Source organism: Schistocerca nitens, chromosome 10 (genome assembly GCF_023898315.1).
Source record: "Schistocerca nitens isolate TAMUIC-IGC-003100 chromosome 10, iqSchNite1.1, whole genome shotgun sequence".
Taxonomy (NCBI): Eukaryota; Metazoa; Arthropoda; class Insecta; order Orthoptera; family Acrididae; genus Schistocerca; species Schistocerca nitens.
This window is the reverse complement of record NC_064623.1, coordinates 48,332,814-48,354,637: the sequence shown is the minus strand read 5'-3', so window position 1 is coordinate 48,354,637 and position 21,824 is coordinate 48,332,814. Positions and strand designations below refer to the sequence as shown.

Below are 21,824 nucleotides of genomic sequence, written 5' to 3'. Positions count from 1 at the left end.
GATAGATTTTGCTTTTATTTACAAAACATCATCGATGGTCATTGGTGCTTTTGCCTCTCGTTCACGTATTCTGCAACCCATTGCATTTTTCCTAGTTGTTAGTAGAGGTTGAGGTCAAGAGAAGCTTCATTGTACAAATGCTAAAAAATAATGCCTCCAGTTTCTTTACATGGAAGAAAACTTAAAGCTTTTTAAATGAACAAACATTACTGACAATATGTATATTTGTTCTTCACATCTACATGTTCATTTCTCAACAGAGTCACTCTGGCAACAAGAACCTGTCCCCCAATGAGTGACCAGTTTGTTGATGCTGTCATTGTAGAACGTTTGACATTGTTGACTGAATCACAACTTCACATCTGTTTACACTGATCACTATCAAAGAGAAGTCCTTGAAAGTGTTCTTTAAAGTTTGGAAACAGTTGAATAGTGGATGGGTCATATTAGGACAGTAATGAAAGATCAGTAATGACAGTGAACACAAGGCATCAATTTGTTACTGATGCAGCAAAATTCATGTGTGGCATGCCCTCATTACCATACACAGTTTTCATCCCTCTACACTTTTCAATTGAAGTCACGTTGCCTGTGGTTAGAAATTTGTTTACAGCTCACTGTTACCCTCGCACAGTGGCATTGTTGTGACCAGTGAGGTAAGACTGAGGTGTGGTTAGCTTGTTGAGGGCTTTTACCAATACCCCACCAAAGAGACGTGAAATACTGTCTCTCGGGCAATTTTTGGCAGCTCCTGCATGGCTGTCAAAATAAAAAAAAATTACCACAGCTTGCTGTTTCTCATGCACCAACATAGTTACATTAGACACTGCCAATTCAGAGCCCTCTTACGGGAGAGGGCTGCAGCTAGCATCAGTGAATTAGGAAAGTCAACCGAGTAATGTGCATGACACGTAATGCCTCAACCAATATTGAGAACAAAACAAAAAATTAGGAGGCATTACTTTTCAGCATGCCTCATACATTTACACATGGCCATCTTTTGCATTTTTTGAAAGCACTTTCTCTAGCTCTGTATTTGTGTTATTCCAATTCTTCCAATGCAGTGTAAGATAAAGTGCGTTCAAAAACTGTGAAGAACGTATGTACGATGAATTCTCTTTCAAACTCGAGCTGCATTAACAGTGAAGGAAAAAGCAGTGGTTTGCAGAAAATGTGAACAAGAGGCAGAAACACCAATGAACACAGAAGACGCTTTGTAAATAAAAGTGAAACACATACCATGAAAAATTCTCTTAAATTAAATGCAGTAACCTTACAAAGGAAAAACCAATGAAAATTGATATAGTTTTATCTTTAACGTTATAGATGTGGAAAGTAACGTACATAATTTAGCAAATAGGGCAGAAGATAAAATTACCTCAAGGTCCACAGAAAATCAGTTAATGCTTAACTGCAACAAAACACTTGTCGAAGCTACATTTTTAAGTGACACAGTGTGGTCAAATAATCATTGATGGCAAACATTTTAAATTCTTAGGACTGAAGGTGGACAGAGAGCTCTCTTAGAAGTAGCACTCAGGATGTTGTACAGATAGTAAGTGCTGGTGTATGCAATTTAAAATTGTGCACTTAACAAAAAAGTGATATCTTATAACCATAATATCAATGACTCACAGATGGAATTGGTCAACTCATAAAATACCTGGGATGTGAAATGTTTAATGATCACATAGGCTCAGTTGTGGGTAAAGTAGGTGGTAGACTTCAGTTTATTGGTGGAATACTGGAGAAATGCAAGGAGATAGCTTTCACTGACATTGAAACATGGAATCCTGTTTATTTTTCAGACTTTAAATTTACTGTATTCTTTGGTGTTGCTTCTTGGTCAACTTTGCTTATTCACAAAGGACTTTCTTAGAATATGAAAAGGCAGCTACAGCACACTCTGGAATCTGTCCGTGAATTTTTTGATAGCCAAATGACACACTTAAAGCTGTTAAATGTGTGAATACAGATAAAGTGAGAGAACATGATGGCATTTCATTACAAATGATTAAAGACAGGGGAAAACTTGGAAAAATGTTTGGTGTAAGTTTGCAAAATAAGACTATTCCTCGAAAGTGGCTCAATCTTGTAATTATTCCCCTTCATAAGAAAGAAGACAGTAAAAGACTTAAACTGTAGAGTGATAAGGCTCATCTCTGGTGTGCAAGATATCCACTAAAATTGTCACCAATCAAGAAAGGAAAGGTTTGCATGGGCAGAACAACATGTCTTTCAGAACTGCATGTAGAAGTTGTAATCATGATAATGTAAACCACTTCAGCAACTTCTTACAGAAAGGAAAATGGTCAGAAGTGTACAAAATGAATGATATAAATGAAAAATTGAACACTTTTATTGATATATTAACCCATTTCTTTGAAACTGCATTCCCTCTGAAAACATTAACCATATGGGGGAACTCTAGAACAAAGAGCTGGATCACAAGGGGAATAAGGGTTTCATGCCAGAAGGAAAGACTACTTCATGAAATATATAACTAAAAAAAATTCCTCACCTGAAGTATGTGCATACTATAAAAAAAATACTCCAAAATAATTAGAAAAGTAATGAAAGCAGCAAAAATAATGCATAATGATGAATACATTTATAATTTAGCTAATAAATCAAAGGCTATGTAGAGTGTTATAAAAAAAGGATGTGGAGAATGCAGACAATCTTGAAAAAATATAACACTATCACATAAAAATAAAAAAGATGTAGCCAACACATTTAACAACTTTTTCATAGGGGTTGCTGATAATATGCTACAGTCAAACTTTAATAGCACCCAGACAAATGAACATAAAATAAGTGCATGTAGAGGATCAATGTACATCACAAGGTGAAGTAGCTAAAGCAATAAAAGGACTAAAAAAGTCCAACTCTGCAGCCATTGATAGTACACCTGCAACAATATTAAAGAAGAGTGAATTGAACCTAACTGAAATACTCACACACTTATCTGCCTGCTCACTTCAGGTGGGCACTTTCCCTGATGTACTGAAAACATCAAAAGTTATTCCTGCACATAAAAAGTGATAAAGATAATGTAAATAACTACACACACATCACAATTTGCTCCTGCCTCTCTAAAGTATTATAAAAAGATGTGTATGACAAACTTATGAAATTTATTAATAAAAACAGCATCCTATGCAATGAACAACATGGATTCAGAAATAAGAGGTCAACGACAACTGCTACTTACGAGTGCATCAGTTCCATACTAAACCTGATGGACAAAAAACAGGTATCAATAGGAGTATTTATTGACTTTTCAAAAGCTTTTGATGTGGTAGATCATAAAATTCTGCTATAAAAGCTTGAAAGATATGGTATTCGAGGTCTATCCAACGAATTGATCAGTTTCTTCCTGACTAATCGTAAGCAGACAGTGTGCATCAAGTACACAAATATTGAACTAAAAACTGTATCCTCACATTTATCCGACTATAAACAAATTAAATGTGGTGTACCCCAATGATCAGTAATGGGACCCCTTCTTGTCCTTCGATACATAAATGATCTGAACTTAAATGTGGACGTACATAAAACAATTACATTTGCAGATGACACCACAATTCTACTAAAAGGAGACAGTAATGAACAGTTACAGCAGACAGTAAACACAGCTGGGCACAGAATAATCAGCTTGTAATAAACAGTAAAAAAGTCATGGCACTAAAATTCCACAACATTCGTAACAAGGACGTATTAATCCCATCAGTCTCTATCAATGACGAACCAGTTGGTAACAGTACTGAAACCAAATTCTTAGGACTTTGACTGCAGAAGAACATCAGATGGAATAAGTATATTGAATACGTCAATGTGAAACTGAGCAAAGCATGTTACCTGCTTTTCTCATAAAAATCATGTTGTACTGAGAAAAAACAGTAATGATTGCATATCATGCCTCCTTTCATTCTCATCTTAGATATGCAGTCACCTTCTGGGGAAACTCTAAAACAGCTAATAGGACTTTTAAACTAAAAAAAAATGGCCATTAGAGTCTTGTTTGGGTGCAAGCCTAGAGACTCTCGTAAACCTCTGTTTAAGAAATCTAGTATTCCTCCATTACCATGTGTACACATTATGGAAACACTTTTATTCTTTAAAATATGAGTAAATGTAATAGCAGACAAAAAAGAAATACTTTTGGGTTAAAGGAAAACAGAAGCATTGATTTGTCAATAGACACACACTAATGAAAAAAAAACTTGCTAGCTTTTGGAGTTATCCTTCAAAGAGCTAGAGTAAAATGCACACAGAAAACAGACATTCACACTGTAGAACGTATGACTTTCTAATGGAGCCATGCAAGTTGTTATATGATCCCAGATGGTGAATACATTGGTAAAAATAAGTAAATTTATATAGACTGCGTTACATTCAGGAAGCCTCATATAATTAAAATAATACGTTAAAATAATTATTTGGCCTTTAAATTTTAAAGCACTTACAAGTAATGGGTAAATGTACTGGAAAAAAACATTAAAAACCCAAGGGTTGCTCAGAGAGCATGTTTCATTTTGGAAATTTCTACCAGAGACAAAAAAATAATGGATCAGGGAACTAATTGGAGTGGAGGACTGAGCTATGATTCTAATGGGAATGCAGTGGCAGTGAGTGGGACACACAGGTTAAAGTACAGCAGATGAACTGTGGATGTACAGTATTGGATTACAACAGCTAAGGAAATATTAAAACAGGATCCACTGGTACGAGGGTAGATCTACGTCCACATATACGTCTATACTCGGCAAAGCACTTTGAAGTGCGTGGCAGGCGGCACATCCCACTGTACCAGTTAGTAGGGTTTCTTGCCGTTCCATTAATGTGTGGAGTGTGGGAAGAATAACTGTTTAAATGCCTTTGTGCATGCTGTAATTAAGCTAATCTTGTACTCAAGATCCCTATGGGACTGATACATAGGGGGTTGTAGTATATTCCTAGAGTCATCTTTTAAATCCAGGTCTTGAATCCTTGAAAGTAGACTTTCTCGAGATAGTTTATGTCTGTCTTAAAGAGTCCACCAGTTCAGTTTCCAGCATTTCTGTTACACTATCCCACAGGTCAAACAAACCTATGACCATTCGTGCTGCCCTTCTCTGCATGCTCTTCATTTCTCCTGTTAGTCCTACTCGGTACCGGTCTCACGCATTTGAGCAGTACTCAAAAATGAGTCATACGAGTGACTTGTAAGCAATCTCCTTGGTAGACTGATTGCATTTCTCCAGTTCTCTACCAGTAAACTGAAGTCTGCCACCTACTTTACCCACAACTGAGCGTATGTGACGATTGCATTTCACATCTCAGGTATTTTATGAGTTGACCGATTCCAGCTGTGACATATTGTTATTATGGTCGTAGGATACCACATTTTTTGTTAAGTGCACGGTTTTACTTTGCTGAACATTCAATACAACATGAACAGGAAGGGTCCCAACACACTTCCCCGGGGGCACTCCATAAGTCACTTAAAGACCCAATGATGACTCTCAATCCAAGATAACATGCTGCATCCTCCCTAAATAAAAATTCTCAATCTAGTGAAAAATTTCACTTGATACTGCATATGATAGTACCACATTTCTCCTTATTGTAAATAGTACAGAGTGAGATGCATTTCAAAAATCAATAAATACTGCATCTGCATGACATTAGAAAACATGCAGGATGAAGATTGTGGACTGTCATGTCTAGAGGCGGCTTTTACTCAACAGTGATTGCCAAATGCCTAATATGATGCTACTGATGATGATGATGATGATGATGATGATTATGATCAGAAAAGTTTGCAACGAGAACTGAAATGTATAATGGGGAACTGTAATTATCTATAAAATTAAACAATTGAAAATCTGGAATGGAACGAGAATTCAATGAGGATAAACTGCTACCCACCACATAGAGGTGGCACTGAGCAACATGCAGAGAGATTTAATCCTTTCGCAGGCCGTGAGGGATACATTTCCCACTAAACATATTTCTTTACAGCAATTAAGGGAATGTGTGTTACCACTTCTGTACGCTCCCGGCATCTAGTGGATGTCTGCTGCACCAGGTGTACTTTCTGCTTCTTGTGAAATATAGCCTCCGTGACTGCAGTAAGTATATATCCAACCAAACAACAGCGTTTTAATGATTATTGGTCAGTATGGTCACCACCAATTGAGTTTCTGGAAGGGGCTCAGGAAGTATACTTACACAAAATTAATTTGTCATTTGTGGTCTTTGGGAAGCATACATGCCACAACTTAGGGGTATCCCAAAGCTTTTGGGAACATGTTTTACCACCTCTGTCTATGCCTGACATCTTGTGGTAGTACACTGCATCAGGTGTCTGAAAAGTGCTACAACAATCAGTTCCTGTTTGTTGTGGGATCACTACTGTTGTTGGAACACATCGCTTCTGCAATGTACATTATTGCAACCTGTATCATCTTGTATCTTTATTGCGTGATAAAGTTTCAAGGATTGTTTCCCATTTTGGTGAGTAAACTTCAATATCAGTAATAAATATTTTCTAAATAAAGTAAAAGAAAACATAAAATAAAAATAGAAAACAGTATTATGAGAAGGAAGTTGCTGCTCACCATATAGCGGAGATGCTCAGTTGCAGTGAGTCGCAGATAGGCACAACAAAAAGACTCTCACGATTAAAGCTTTTGGCCATTGGCCTTCATCATAACACACACACACACACACACACACACACACACACACACACAGAGAGAGAGAGAGAGAGAGAGAGAGAGAGAGAGAGAGATATGATTGCAGTCTCAGACTACTGAAACTGAAGTTGTGTGTGTGTGTGTGTGCGTGTGTGTGTGTGTGTGTGTGTGTGTGTGTGTTTTGCTGAGGAAGGCCAATGGCCAAAATCTGTATAATTGTGAGAGTCTTTTTGGTGTGCCTGTGTGCAACTCAGCATCTCCGCTATATGGTGAGTAGCAACTTCCCTTCTCATAATATTGTTCCATTCGATCCTGGATTTTCCATTGTTTGATTTTTGCCAAACAGAAAACACTATTCATTATTTTTTTTACGTGAAGTGTAAACACATAATATCACATGAAATGGAAGTGGGAAATCCATTTACCACCAGTTATAATACCTTACAAATATGCCATGGTAATACATGTACCACCATAGGTTTTGGTCCTAAGGGCTTTGTCCAAAAGCTGATATTTTCCAACAGTCAGCTTCCAGATATGGCAGTCTGCCACTCAACACCTATGTGGTGAATAGTTACTCATCCTAATTAATATTGCTTCTCTAGGAATTTATGTTCAGTTAACTTGATAAGGCTGCTACAAAGGCATTGGATGAAAGACAATGCTTACGGAAACTGCATACAGTCTGTGAAGCTCAAATGCAGTGATGGGAGATAATTACCATGATGGAAGGGACTGACTAACACACTACAAATGACTACCTGGTACTGTCATACAATGATGAGAAGAGTATGGCATATGTCTTAGACGCATTATTTAGAAATAGTTATGCAGTAGTTTGCAGTATTTGTATTAGAAATGTCCTCTGAAATATGAATGATGAAAAATTGGGTGCAAGTTCAAAGCCAAGAGATACTTTCTTCAGTATCCTAATAAAGTTCAGCTCATAGTTCTGTTAATACTAATAAGTACCATTATTTAATCTCACATAGTTTCCAAGCTCAAGGCAGTACCTGGCCATGTACAAAGTTAGTTAGGAAGGTAGAAAGCCATCTGAACTCTGTCTAAAGAAGAAAGCACAGAGAAGGTGACAACATGATGCTGTGAAGAAATTTGCACCTTTGTCTCTGAAGTTGACATGTTAATAAAACCACTCTTTGTAATAATTCTTGTTCAGTGTAGCATATTTTCATATAGTATATCTAACAAAAATGCCTACTACTCCAATCTAGTGGTGTTATTTTCTGTTACAAAATTGCCCTTGTCCCTTTATTTCAATTTTATTTGGGAAAAGTGCAGTGGACCTGAGTTATTGTGTACATGTAGTGAACAGTAGTCTGCAGAAAGGACAGTGCTTTGAAGCAGTACATAATCTGTTCTTGAATTAGTTTATGCCCTAATCTCTTAATATGAGTGCTCCAGTTAATACAAACAGTTTACAGCTATTACTTTGGGGACATTCTGTGTGCTTGTTCTACACATCACACATTGGAGTCCATATCACTGGCTGGACAAATCAGTTGAAATGTCAGAGGAGCATTTGGGCCTGCACCTCAAATTTCTGGGAAAGCACTGTAGTACTTAAGCCAACTTCTTGATTGAGGACAGAATTACTTTTATTGTACCAACTGTAGTGTTAGTTTTACTGAGATTCAATGTCAGTGCTACTTTTATCATTTCATTAATCAAACAATAGTTTCATACAGCTTATCTTGTGTACCACAGCAAACATCTCATTTATCCTTCTTCACTCATTGAATTCCTCTATAACCAGTTACAATACAAATTGCCAGTATACCCATATTAGAATGAGTCCCTCAGTGTATATATCATTTCCATTAAAAACCTTGCCAGTATACCCATATTAGAATGAGTCCCTCAGTGTATATATCATTTCCATTAAAAACCACGAACAACTAAGCTAAGTGTTGTGGCACCATGACATGTAATCCACAAGTGTTTATGATAAATTTTAGCTAAATTCTGTATTTACGTCTCTTTCTTTTATGTGAAATGTATACAAGAACTTGAGTGAAATAATCTCAAAGAATTGGAAACAAGTTGGGTAACCCATTTAATCTGTCTTGTTTACAATAAATAACATAAGGAACTGGAGCTCCAGTAAGATAATAGGGGTTTCCAGGTCCAATAAATTTTGAGTTTAGCTCCAACTGGAAACTCATTTGTAAACATCCCATGAAGAAGTGTTTTAATCTTCCAGTTTTCCAAGTAATTCATCTTTCATTTGCATTGACAATGTTTCTGGGTGAGCCATTTTATGTTGTCTGTTACTTCCTATTTCTGCATTCCTGCCTCTTTATATAAAGTACTATTAATTTTATTGCATAAAAGGGTATGGACTTCCTCTAGCTACATTTCATTGACAGTTAACAAATTTGTAATGTACATGATCTTATGAAAGCAGGTTCCATAATCAGGTGTATCTGTGTTCTTTTTGCTTATCAACACAAATATCTGTAGACATATTACATGTCAGCAAGGAAAAAATCCAACATATAGTGTTAGCTATGATTACTGAAAGTATACAAAGAAGGACAACACATTTGGTTGCAGGTTGGTCTGACTAATGACAGAGTGAGCTGCATTTATCTTAGTCACCATTGTAATTATTTACTGTAACTTCACTGTGTGTTTCCTGTATCATCTAAATGGAATAATATCATCGTTGGGCAGTATGACACATGCCAATTTATGACTACAATCTTAGGTGTTCATGAGTAAATGGGGCATGTTGGACAATGGTGGTGGAAGCAAACAGCTGTAAATTTCTCGGTGCCCATCTGGGCTCAAACTTCCAGTGGGCTAACCATATTGAAGCTATGTGTAGTAGTTAGTAATGACCTTTATCTTTTTTGCCAGCTGCTGCCCTCATCTCTCCTCCCTCCCCCCCCCCCTCCTCCTCCTCCTACGTACATACTGAAGAATTATAATATGGGACAACCTATCCATATCATAGGTACTGCAAAGAAATGTGGGCCTTAAAAAAGGTCCATTTTTAGAAAAAAAGAATTTATGTGGATTTTGTTGCATAAAGATTTTAATTTATTTTTACAAATGTTATTAATTGCAATTTCTCCATGTAATATTCAGACCTGTATGTATTTGTCATTTGCGAAAGCCATCATATTGATGTCTCCATGCAAAAAAGTAAATAAATAAATAAAGGAGGCAGGTTTACTGATAAAATTAAATTTGGCAAGGCTACGAGTACAGAAATTTGTCATTTATTAATTTCAATAAAAATACATTCAAGTATTATTCTTCAGTCAGTAACATCAAATAGTGAAAACATAATACATTTGTTCTACAAACTATACACAATATAAGATGAAGACAATCATCATTCACTTACAAAAATGGAAATGCAATAACAGAAATGCACATAATGGAAGTAAATAGTATTTTTCCTGGTACAATGAACAGCACATATCAAGTAGATGCTTCACTACAAGAGTAGTGACATGAACCTGGAGCTGTGCTAATGCAAAATGAGTGAAATAAAAGAGTGTATTTCACTGACACAGATTGGCTGTTGTGCTTAAGCTGAATCTCATATGCCTATGGAAGATATATTTTTGCAAGACAGGTGCAGGCTGGTAAGAGTGCAGAGGAGGATCAAAAGAGCCATATATTAGGATGGTTGTGAGTCTTTATTGTTGGGTCACCTGCAACACCAGAGAAGCAGGATATACCACCAGTAAAACCAGCTACCCCCAACCCTAAGTGTTACATGTGCAAAATTAAACAAAACATACCGTGCAGAAGAGAGATGAGTTGCCTAAACTTGTATTAAAACAATTTAATTTGAGGCACCCTAGGGAACTGAAACACAATCTCCAGTGATAAACACACAAAGGTGTTAAGATAAAACATTTTCAGTGAATATGGAAAAAATTGTAGTTGCATTTGCAATACTGATGTCCGTAAACCAATAACAACAAAAATCCATGTTCCTGTCTGCTACTTGACATATGAGTTGCATATTACACCACCTAGTAAGACAGTAAATCACAAACAGAATCAGTTGAAGTGCCTGAGGAAGACAAAACAGTTTGAAGTGCTGAGGAGAACACCAGAATTTCTGCACAGCAGTCGTACTACTGAAAAACCAAAGGAGATAAGAAAATCAGAATTGAATACATCATGTCTTAGAATGACACCACATTTGTAAATCTTGTTTTTAAGATGTAGCTGTTTCAGTGCAGTTCTGCTTTATGAATGATTTAAATCTCCTAAAATTGATTGTAGCCTTTGCTACACAAAACTCAGTCAATTAAGTTACAGAACGTATTTTTAAAACATATTAACACAGATACTATTTTGATTCTGAAATTTATTTTAAAGCTACTTCTTACTATCACATTAAAATTAGCTGAAGAATTGAGTACATTCTTGTGTACAGATTATAAGAGATATTCGAGGACTGCAGTTTAATATCATGTATCATAAAAATACAGACTGTGTGCTGATAAAACAGATGAGACATATATACAAAAATCTATGGAAAACAGTGTGAAATGAATTCTTGTACTTCTCAATGGTCTCTGGAATTATTTATGAAATTCTCTCTTTGTGTAAATGGAAACAGCAAGTTGAGGCTGAGGTGTAAAGCTGATGAAATGTAAACACTGTGTGTAATGAGTGTTGCTTCTGGATTCCAGATGCACTGTCAAAACCAATGATGGTGCACACAAGAATAAACCTGAGAGTTTGAAGCAATTTCACCAGCAACACATTTTGCAGAAGTGACTGACTGAAACTCCCCAACTGCATCCACTTCCGTTACAAAGGTGCACACACCATCCTCTGTCTGCTTGCCGGAATAGCAGATCTTCAAACGTATCGGCGTGGGTTCTCACGGAGGCTCTGGTAGTAGCTGTACACAACCAGCAGGAAGTACACACTGAGCACTGAAACAGGAAAGTGTGAGAATGTAAGATTACAAGCAAATAAAATCATGTTGTACTACTGCAAACAAGTCAGAGTGTCTAGATATGAGAAAATTAAGCATTTTGTTTAAATTTAAGTAAAGTGGAACTTTCTTCAAGAAACTGTAGAAGCCTAACAGCTTCTATGCTGTATTAACAATACACTGACACTACATTGCTTAACGCTCATGAAAGATAAATTTAACCCTTTGACAACCAAGCCTGAACATAACTCAGGCCATAATATTGTGTTCCAAAGACCGTGCCTGACTATAGTTTGAGCTACAACTTTCTTGATGCATGCGCTACCTGTCACTCAGAAAGTGGACTCATTTCATATGAGCACAATGTACAGGCATCTCACTACCTGCCCATCACACGTGCTGCCTTATGTTATCAGTTTCCAGAACATTAGCAAATGTAACACCTTATAACGTGAATGGCTGATCAATATGTGATCACGCTGATGTAATTTCGAGCATGTACTTATTAGATTTCACAGTTTGACGTAATACTGCTACAAATATGTCATGTTTGTTCAGCGAGCAAGACATTTTGGAAGCCCAAGAGGAAGAAATTACTCATTCACTCATCTAACCTTTTTTTGTTTGAAGGATAATTATTTTCTGTAATCTTTATTTTACAGATTTAATCCCTGTCAAAGAACTGAAGTAAACATGAAAATAATTCTTTAAGCTTACTGTTTTTAGTGTGTACTAGTCTTGATGATATATCAGTTACATATGTGCCCGTGACACTGTAAATGATGTCATAGATGGCCAGTTTTCTAGGCCCAACATTCTTCTACATCAAGGGCATCCATAGCCAGTGGCAAGGGGGGAGGGGAGGGTGTGCTCACATGAACTGCAAGGTAAAGAAATAATTTAGTCTAATCAGGCATTTTTCTTTCAAGAAAATGATTCAAAAGTCAGTATTGTACCACTGCCACTCATCTTCTAAAGTGTTGATGAATACTCCATACCCCAGGTCTAGTGTCAAAAACATTCAATGTTGTGATTCAGTTCAAGATTGCCCATTCAAATTTTATTGTTGATGCTGAACTATGTAGTGAAGGGGTAATGCACAGAGTTATCATGACTGATCCCAGTTATTTTATGTTATATCTGCATAAATAAGTACACAACTGAAGTGCTATTTGTGGAAATATGTAAATATAAAAAGTCATTCTCCTGGGTAAATTTGTTTACATGCTAATAAGCAAGTCGTCATCGTCGTCGTCGTCGTCGTCGTCCATGGCAGCAGTGGGCATCTTCCACTCTACCTATATTCCTCCATTCATTGACAAATATGGAGTTTTTTTAATCATCTCTCTTGAAATTGATATTGCAGCATTTTATGCAGCGATCTCTGTCCTCTCACACCTAAATAGCATGCCACTGCAAATTAGATTGGTTTGTATCAAGCACTATTTTTCTACATGCCATCGTTTTCACTTCTTGCTCTCTGTGCTGTTTGTTTTTGTTTTATCAGTTTAGCAACGATACTTGCATTCCATGTCACTAAAGCCATTTTTGCTATCACACTGAAATCAACTTTATTTCTTTCTTGATTTGTTTACCAATTTTCCTTTATAATATACCATTTTATTTATAACACTTGGTTAGATTCTTTTTTGTGTCTATTCAATTTGTAACTTGTGGAATGTCATTGAAATTTCCACACTTGAAATTTTTTTCTGCAGATACAGCCATTGCCTCTGTGTTAATTTCTGAGTGGTTCCTTGTATATAACCTTCACTGTATGCACTTCATATCTGGTTTCTGCTACAGGGTTATTTACAGCAATGTGTGTAATTTTTTGCACCAAGTTGCTTTTTTCTTTAAATATCTGGATTATTTGGGTCATAATAACAGCTACGATAGATCTCATCCTTACATAATGGAACAGAATTTTAAAAAATTGAGCACAGAAATCAGAGTGGCAACTACCTTTTGAGGCAGCTCTTGATACCACGACAATCCACTGTTGCCAAATTGTAGATCTGTATGTTGCTGTTAAAGTCTAGTAGGTGAACTGAACAAAATTAGAAACATTTCAAAAGGCTCCACGTATCACCTGGTCTCAAAAATGAAGTAATGCTTTTTGACAGTACATTGTATCAATCACAGAACATCATACAGGAAAGGGCAAACAAAACCAGGCACAAGCAATGAAAACTAAATACGGATATATATATATATATATATATATATATATATATATATATATATATATATATATATATATAGATAGATATCTAAAAAGAAAGATGATGAGACTTACCAAACAAAAGCGCTGGCAGGTCGATAGACACACAAACAAACACAAATATACACACAAAATTCAAGCTTTCGCAACAAACTGTAGCCTCATCAGGAAAGAGGGAAGGAGAGGGAAAGACGAAAGGATGTGGGTTTTAAGGGAGAGGGTAAGGAGTCATTCCAATCCCGGGAGCGGAAAGACTTACCTTAGGGGGAAAAAAGGACAGGTATACACTCGCACACACACACATATCCATCCACACATACAGACACAAGCAGACATATTTAAAGACAAAGAGTTTGGGCAGAGATGTCAGTCGAGGTGGAAGAGTAGAGGCAAAGAAGTTGTTGAGAGACAGGTGAGGTATGAGTGGCGGCAACTTGAAATTAGCGGAGATTGAGGCCTGGCGGATAACGAGAAGAGAGGATATACTGAAGGGCAAGTTCCCATCTCCGGAGTTCGGATAGGTTGGTGTTGGTGGGAAGTATCCAGATAACCCGGACGGTGTAACACTGTGCCAAGATGTGCTGGCTGTGCACCAGGGCATGTTTAGCCACAGGGTGATCCTCATTACCAACAAACACTGTCTGCCTGTGTCCATTCATGCGAATGGACAGTTTGTTGCTGGTCATTCCCACATAGAATGCATCACAGTGTAGGCAGGTCAGTTGGTAAATCACGTGGGTGCTTTCACACGTGGCTCTGCCTTTGATCGTGTACACCTTCCGGGTTACAGGACTGGAGTAGGTGGTGGTGGGAGGGTGCATGGGACAGGTTTTGCACCGGGGGCGGTTACAAGGATAGGAGCCAGAGGGTAGGGAAGGTGGTTTGGGGATTTCATAGGGATGAACTAACAGGTTACGAAGGTTAGGTGGACGGCGGAAAGACACTCTTGGCGGAGTGGGGAGGATTTCATGAAGGATGGATCTCATTTCAGGGCAGGATTTGAGGAAGTCGTATCCCTGCTGGAGAGCCACATTCAGAGTCTGGTCCAGTCCCGGAAAGTATCCTGTCACAAGTGGGGCACTTTTGTGGTTCTTCTGTGGGGGATTCTGGGTTTGAGGGGATGAGGAAGTGGCTCTGGTTATTTGCTTCTGTACCAGGCCAGGAGGGTAGTTGCGGGATGAGAAAGCTGTTGTCAGGTTGTTGGTGTAATGTTTCAGGGATTCCGGACTGGAGCAGATTCGTTTACCACGAAGACCTAGGCTGTAGGGAAGGGACCGTTTGATGTGGAATGGGTGGCAGCTGTCATAATGGAGGTACTGTTGCTTGTTGGTGGGTTTGATGTGGACGGACGTGTGAAGTTGGCCATTGGACAGGTGGAGGTCAACGTCAAGGAAAGTGGCATGGGATTTGGAGTAGGACCAGGTGAATCTGATGGAACCAAAGGAGTTGAGGTTGGAGAGGAAATTCTGGAGTTCTTCTTCACTGTGAGTCCAGATCATGAAGATGTCATCAATAAATCTGTACCAAACTTTGGGTTGGCAGACCTGGGTAACCAAGAAGGCTTCCTCTAAGCGACCCATGAATAGGTTGGCGTACGAGGGGGCCATCCTGGTACCCATGGCTGTTCCCTTTAATTGTTGGTATGTCTGGCCTTCAAAAGTGAAGAAGTTGTGGGTCAGGATGAAGCTGGTTAAGGTAATGAGGAAAGAGGTTTTAGGTAGGGTGGCAGGTGATCGGCGTGAAAGGAAATGCTCCATCGCAGCGAGGCCCTGGACGTGCGGAATATTTGTGTATAAGGAAGTGGCATCAATGGTTACAAGGATGGTTTCCGGGGGTAACAGATTGGGTAAGGATTCCAGGCGTTCAAGGAAGTGGTTGGTGTCTTTGATGAAGGATGGGAGACTGCATGTAATGGGTTGAAGGTGTTGATCTACGTAGGCAGAGATACGTTCTGTGGGGGCTTGGTAACCAGCTACAATGGGGCGGCCGGGATGATTGGGTTTGTGGATTTTAGGAAGAAGGTAGAAGGTTGGGGTGCGGGGTGTCGGTGGGGTCAGGAGGTTGATGGAGTCAGGTGAAAGGTTTTGCAGGGGGCCTAAGGTTCTGAGGATTCCTTGAAGCTCCGCCTGGACATCGGGAATGGGGTTACCTTGGCAAACTTTGTATGTGGTGTTGTCTGAAAGCTGACGCAGTCCCTCAGCCACATACTCCCGACGATCAAGTACCACGGTCGTGGAACCCTTGTCCGCCGGAAGAATGACGATGGATCGGTCAGCCTTCAGATCACGGATAGCCTGGGCTTCAGCAGTGGTGATGTTGGGTGTAGGATTAAGGTTTTTTAAGAAGGATTGAGATGCAAGGCTGGAAGTCAGAAATTCCTGGAAGGTTTGGAGAGGGTGATTTTGAGGAAGAGGAGGTGGGTCCCGCTGTGACGGAGGACGGAACTGTTCCAGGCAGGGTTCAATTTGGATGGTGTCTTGGGGAGTTGGATCATTAGGAGTAGGATTAGGATCATTATTCTTCGTGGCAAAGTGATATTTCCAGCAGAGAGTACGGGTGTAGGACAGTAAATCTTTGACGAGGGCTGTTTGGTTGAATCTGGGAGTGGGGCTGAAGGTGAGGCCTTTGGATAGGACAGAGGTTTCGGATTGGGAGAGAGGTTTGGAGGAAAGGTTAACTACTGAATTGGGGTGTTGTGGTTCCAGATTGTGTTGAAAGGAATTTTGAGGTTTTGGAGGGAGTGGAGCTGGAAGTGGGAGATTGAGTAGATGGGAGAGACTGGGTTTGTGTGCAATGAGAGGTGGTTGAGGTTTGCTGGAAAGGTTGTGAAGGGTGAGTGAGTTGCCTTTCCGGAGGTGGGAAACCAGGAGATTGGATAGTTTTTTGAGGTGGAGGGTGGCATGCTGTTCTAATTTACGGTTGGCCTGTAGGAGGATGCTCTGAACAGCCGGTGTGGATGTGGGAGAGGAAATATTAAGGACTTTTATTAAGGATAGGAGTTGACGGGTGTGTTCATTGGCTGAGTTGATGTGTAGGTGAAGGATTAGGTGGGTGAGGGCAATGGATTGTTCAGTTTGGAACTGGTATAGGGACTGATGGAAGGAAGGGTTGCAGCCAGAGATGGGAACTTTAAGTGTGAGGCCTTTGGGGATAATGCCAAATGTCAGACAAGCCTGAGAAAATAGAATATGGGAGCGTAGGCGAAGGCATGTCTGCGGAGGGAATGTAAATAAAACTTAATGGGGTCATTGTGGGGGTGTTGTGCGGGTGACATGGTACTAGAAGGTCGAAAGTGTAACGTGAGGCTGAAATGAAAATGAATGTAAAAATTCCACGTGGAATGTTTCCCTCTGTTATATATAGATAGATAGATAGATAGATAGATAAGGAAGGGAGGGGTTACTTCTTTGGTGGTCAGCTCTCACCCTACAATAATAATAATAATAATAATAATAATAATACGGAGAATTATGCAGTGTCACTGTGCGAAGAAGAAGCAGAGTTACTGTGGTGGTGGTGGTTGTTAGTGTTTAACGTCCCGTCGACAGCGAGGTCATTAGAGACGGAGCGCAAGCTCGGGTTAGGGAAGGAAATCAGCCGTGCCCTTTCAAAGGAACCATCTCGGCATTCGCCTGAAACGATTTAGGGAAATCACGGAAAACCTAAATCAGGATGGCCGGAGACGGGATTGAACCGTCGTCCTCCCGAATGCGAGTCCAGTGTGCGAACCACTGCGCCACCTCGCTCGGTGTTACTGTGCCACCAGTCACTTTACACTTTTAGAATTAGGAAGTAAAATGTATTTGTATTAAACTGATTGAATTAGTCCAACATACATTGTGAAAATTGCTTCCTGTGATGTTTCTAGCACCACAGACAAGCAACTATAGCACCAGTCTCTATAATAATGGTATACTTACACACATAGAGGACGACAAAAACAACTGCAATAAAGCCAGCAGTAGCAGTTTCAGCCACTGCGATGAGAGCAATGCATGTGATAATGCCTACGACAGTTGATGCTATAACCACCAGGGTTTCCACAACCACCCATGGAAGTAGCATGCCAGCCTTTTCCTGAAATATAAAAGAAAAAGCTGACATTACTGGCAAAAAAATTGCTTCCTTAATATGTGTTATTTTGGGAGAACTATGTATCTGTCATGTTGAAAACAAATTTCCTCAGACATGATGATTAAAAAAGAATTATTTCAAAGAACTGAGAAAACGTGCTTTTTTACCAAAATCAGATTACAAGCAGCAGGAATGGAGCAAAATGTTTCAAAAAGAAATTTTGTTCTGTTTCTGATGAATAGTGTGTGTGCAGTAAGAGACTTACCTGAATGGCTCCGAAGAGGAGAAGTATGCCACAGATAGCCTGGATAATAGCAAACACGAGTGTTACTATTAGCTGCGTCTTAGTAACTGAAACAGCATGAAAATTATTAGTTGTGTTTCTCATAAGTGGGATATTAATACAAAAGGCAATGAAGGAATCACTACAAAAATCAGTAATTGTAGTATATATGAATTCTGCCAACACTGTCATGACATGTAGTAACAAGGTGGTTTGGTAACTCAGTTGGCACTACATAAGCTTGTTCACACATATGAGCCCACAACTGTTTCTGGTTATAATTTACTTATTGTATTAGCTCTATGATTATAATTAAATTTCCACTGGGGTGCCTGTTGTTTGTAATTAACCCTTAGAATAATGGTTTGTATTTCTGTGAAAGAGAAGGAAGTGTGATGCAATTCTCATATTACCCTACCTGTGTAACTCTCTTCATGTCTGCATAGCTACTTAAACCTACATCTGTTTTACTATTCAGCATTGGCCTCCCTCTGCAATTTTCATCCCGCCAATACCTTCCACTTCCAAATTAACTATCTCTTTGCATCATGATCCATCCTATCAACCTACCCCCTGGTTAGATTCAGTACTACTTCATTAGTTCCAATCATCTAATCTTCAGCATTCTTCTTTAACACCCCGTTTCAAAAGCTTTTGCTCTCTTCTTTCCTGTGTTGTGTAGTCTCATTTCTATGTAAGGCCACATTCCAAAGAAATACTTCCACTGTCACAATAATTGTCCAGCTTGAACTCTTTCCTGCATCTTACTCCCTAATCTAATTCCTGCAGTATCACGTGATTTAGTTCAACTACATTCCATCATCCTTTTTTTACTTATATTGTTGTCCATATTGCAACCTGCTACCAGACACTATCCATCCCATTCAACTTAGTTTGCAAGTTTTTTTGTACCTTTGACAGAATGTCATCAGCGAATCTAAATGATTTTGTTTATTCTTCCTGAACTTTAACTGCTTTTTTCAAATTTATTCTTTGTTTCCTTCAATACTTCTAACTGGAGTGTGGCGTGCGTGCAAGTTGTATATCACCTTTTGCTTCTTGCATTTTGTCAGTGGTAACTTCAGAATTCTGAAGACTTCTTTTACATGAAGCAGGCAGTTTAATTACGCCAACATCCCCATGTGTCTGAATAAAATTTAATGCACTGCATTTCAAAACACCGTTGATATATCACCATGTGTTGTTTGTGCCTGTTACTCAGAGATAAGTTTGATTATTCTTCTAATGTGACTTCATGGAGTACTGCAGTCCATTAAAAAAAGGAGTGCAGTAAGGTAGCTAGCCATGATTTTTGTCTACGAACATAATACGAATACTATTTTTAGCCCATCTAGTATGAAAAAACTTGTCATGCAGTGAATCAGACATTGAATAAGGTGCTATGAATGAGCCCCTTAACGTAAAACCCCAAATTATCTCAATTTTATTATTTTGATAGAAACTTAAAATCCTGAGTACTCTGGTAGCTTAGGAATGGACGTAAAAATAAAATAAAAAAAGAAATCTGCGTACATCTGTCTCAACACTGATACTAAGTGTCTGGCCACTAGAGGACATCTGGTCCTACATTTATAGTCTGGCTGCCACGTTTTGGTTCAGGTAGTTGCCACTACATATCGTCTTCACTGTGTGCACTTTTCTGATACTCGACAACAAAATGCGCACTTTCAGCCCCTTTCCTTGAGTGAGACAGTGCTTTCAAAAAAGGATGGCTGTAGTGCTCCTGAGTTTGATATTGAATTTATCAGTACAGAAAATTAAGAACGATGTGACGTTACTTCATTAGAGATATAGTGATGACAGTTCCCCACACGAGTGACAAGTGCGGAGCAGTGGTACGAGATTAATACATCCACAGTGCTCTGTTCTGCTTCTTCAAGGATTATGTACACAGGAAATCATCATGAAAAACGTGGTTAGATAAAAAATGACTTCTAGTTTAAGGATATTTTAGTCAAAGTTCATAACGGGAGTATACTCAGGATTTTATTACTGGTGATCCTCAATATTTTGTAAGTCAGTATTTTGAGCTTTAAAATCTCTCTTTGTACGTGTATCTGTAATTATATTCATTGCAGGACTTTTTTTTGATAATAATTTTAAAAAAGAAAATCATTATTGTAAGGAATTACTGAATGAAAGTTGTGTGAGAGATGTCTGAAACCGCAGTTATGTTGAATGCTAACAGCTTTCACTCTGGAAGCCAGGAGAACCACAGATATTCAGTTATGCGGTATGCTAACTCCACATTCCTCACCTTTAGTCTTGTAGGGTAGCGCTTTATTCACTGTCCTGGTCAAACTGCCATCACTGCCCTTCAGTCCAAAATCGTTGTCTAATTTCTCAGCTGTATCTCTAAGTTGCTTCTCAATATCTGTATGTACGAGGCTGTTAAAGTTATCTATGGCATAATTTAGATCTTCATCCACATACTGATGGGTGTGCAAACTGTTCGCTGTTGTTGCAATCTGCACGAGGCTCGCAATCTGCAATGGAAAAAGAAATACATTTGCACTCAGTTGGTTCCAGGTTATGGTTGGTACATTGTAATTAACAATTTTATACAGATTCATAGTCTAGCTCCTTAGTGATCAGCCTTTTTGTTCAGAATTAAATAGGTGCCATACAGAATAGTTTGTATCTTTGCTGAACGTAGAAATGGAGACACAGTCACCCCTTAGGTTCAGAAGGTTGCCTATGGGCATGTGTAGCAAAACGAATGAAGGGAAAGACAAGCACCTGGTCAACAATATGGTTTCCAATTTTCTTTGAGTATTCAACAAACGACAGTATTCAACTCTTCATATAGGTTACTAATCAGGAAGTATTTTCAAGGTGGTATAAAGAACTGAATACCAATATTCTCATCTCAAAAATTATGGGAAAAGACGAGAATCGTGCTTTAAGTGCCTAAGATATGAGCCATTATGCTGTGGGATATTTCATGGTGATGTTATTGTACATAAGGCAAGAAAAGATTTAGTTTATATTTCTAAGACAGTGCTCCACAGCTGAGGCAGTCTTAGGTTTTTATGGCTGTAATGTCATGGAATTTGAACTTGAAAACTGTGAATAGTGCTAATTGCCAATAGTGCTCCCAGCTATAATATACCTTCTTTTGCCATGTGGAGAAGCACATACCCATACTCCACACATTCCCAATAAAGTCCAAATACTGTGACGCCCTTTAGGTGAATGTGCATCTCCCATACAGTTGTAAGTTACCAGTATTGGACAGACTTTGAACATGTGTAAATGCCCAAGGAGAACATTTGCCAGTGTTATAGTTCACAGACAGAGTAACCTTTCTGTGTGGGTGTAAGAACAACTTAGGGTTGCTGTGGAAAGGCACAGACAGTAAACTTTTGCAGAACACAATGTGGGAGTTAACAAAGGAAAGTCAAAGGTGAATAGTTACTTTCTGAACACCAAATAGGGGGTGATAAAGTGTAGCAGAAGTGATATACTTCCATCTAGCACAGAAGGTCACACAGAATGGCTGAAACAAGGAAGGCAACAGTGGAATGCTGGCATAGGCTAATAAGTTACTTTGAGAAGCTCTTGACAAGATTTGATGATATGGAAGTGGGAAATCAGTTCCTTGAA

General features: G+C 38.7%; 1 protein-coding gene and 1 non-coding gene across 2 annotated transcripts in view; one reads left to right on the top strand and one right to left on the bottom strand.

The window, feature by feature from the left end:
- Positions 1 to 622: 622 nt before the first annotated feature.
- On the top strand, positions 623 to 760 carry LOC126210883 (U4 spliceosomal RNA). The gene has a single exon (XR_007540838.1). It is a non-coding gene; the product is annotated as a U4 spliceosomal RNA (small nuclear RNA).
- Positions 761 to 9,906: 9,146 nt separating this feature from the next.
- Positions 9,907 to 21,824, bottom strand: part of LOC126210648 (uncharacterized) — a 31,542-nt gene continuing 19,624 nt past the window's right edge. The window contains exons 3-6 of the mRNA XM_049939972.1: positions 20,476 to 20,704; positions 18,180 to 18,265; positions 17,761 to 17,917; positions 9,907 to 11,614 (exon numbers count right to left, since the gene is read on the bottom strand). Of these exons, the coding sequence (XP_049795929.1) occupies positions 11,538 to 11,614; positions 17,761 to 17,917; positions 18,180 to 18,265; positions 20,476 to 20,704 (549 nt within the window). The 3' untranslated portion in view covers positions 9,907 to 11,537. The remainder of the gene's footprint in view (positions 11,615 to 17,760; positions 17,918 to 18,179; positions 18,266 to 20,475; positions 20,705 to 21,824) is intronic.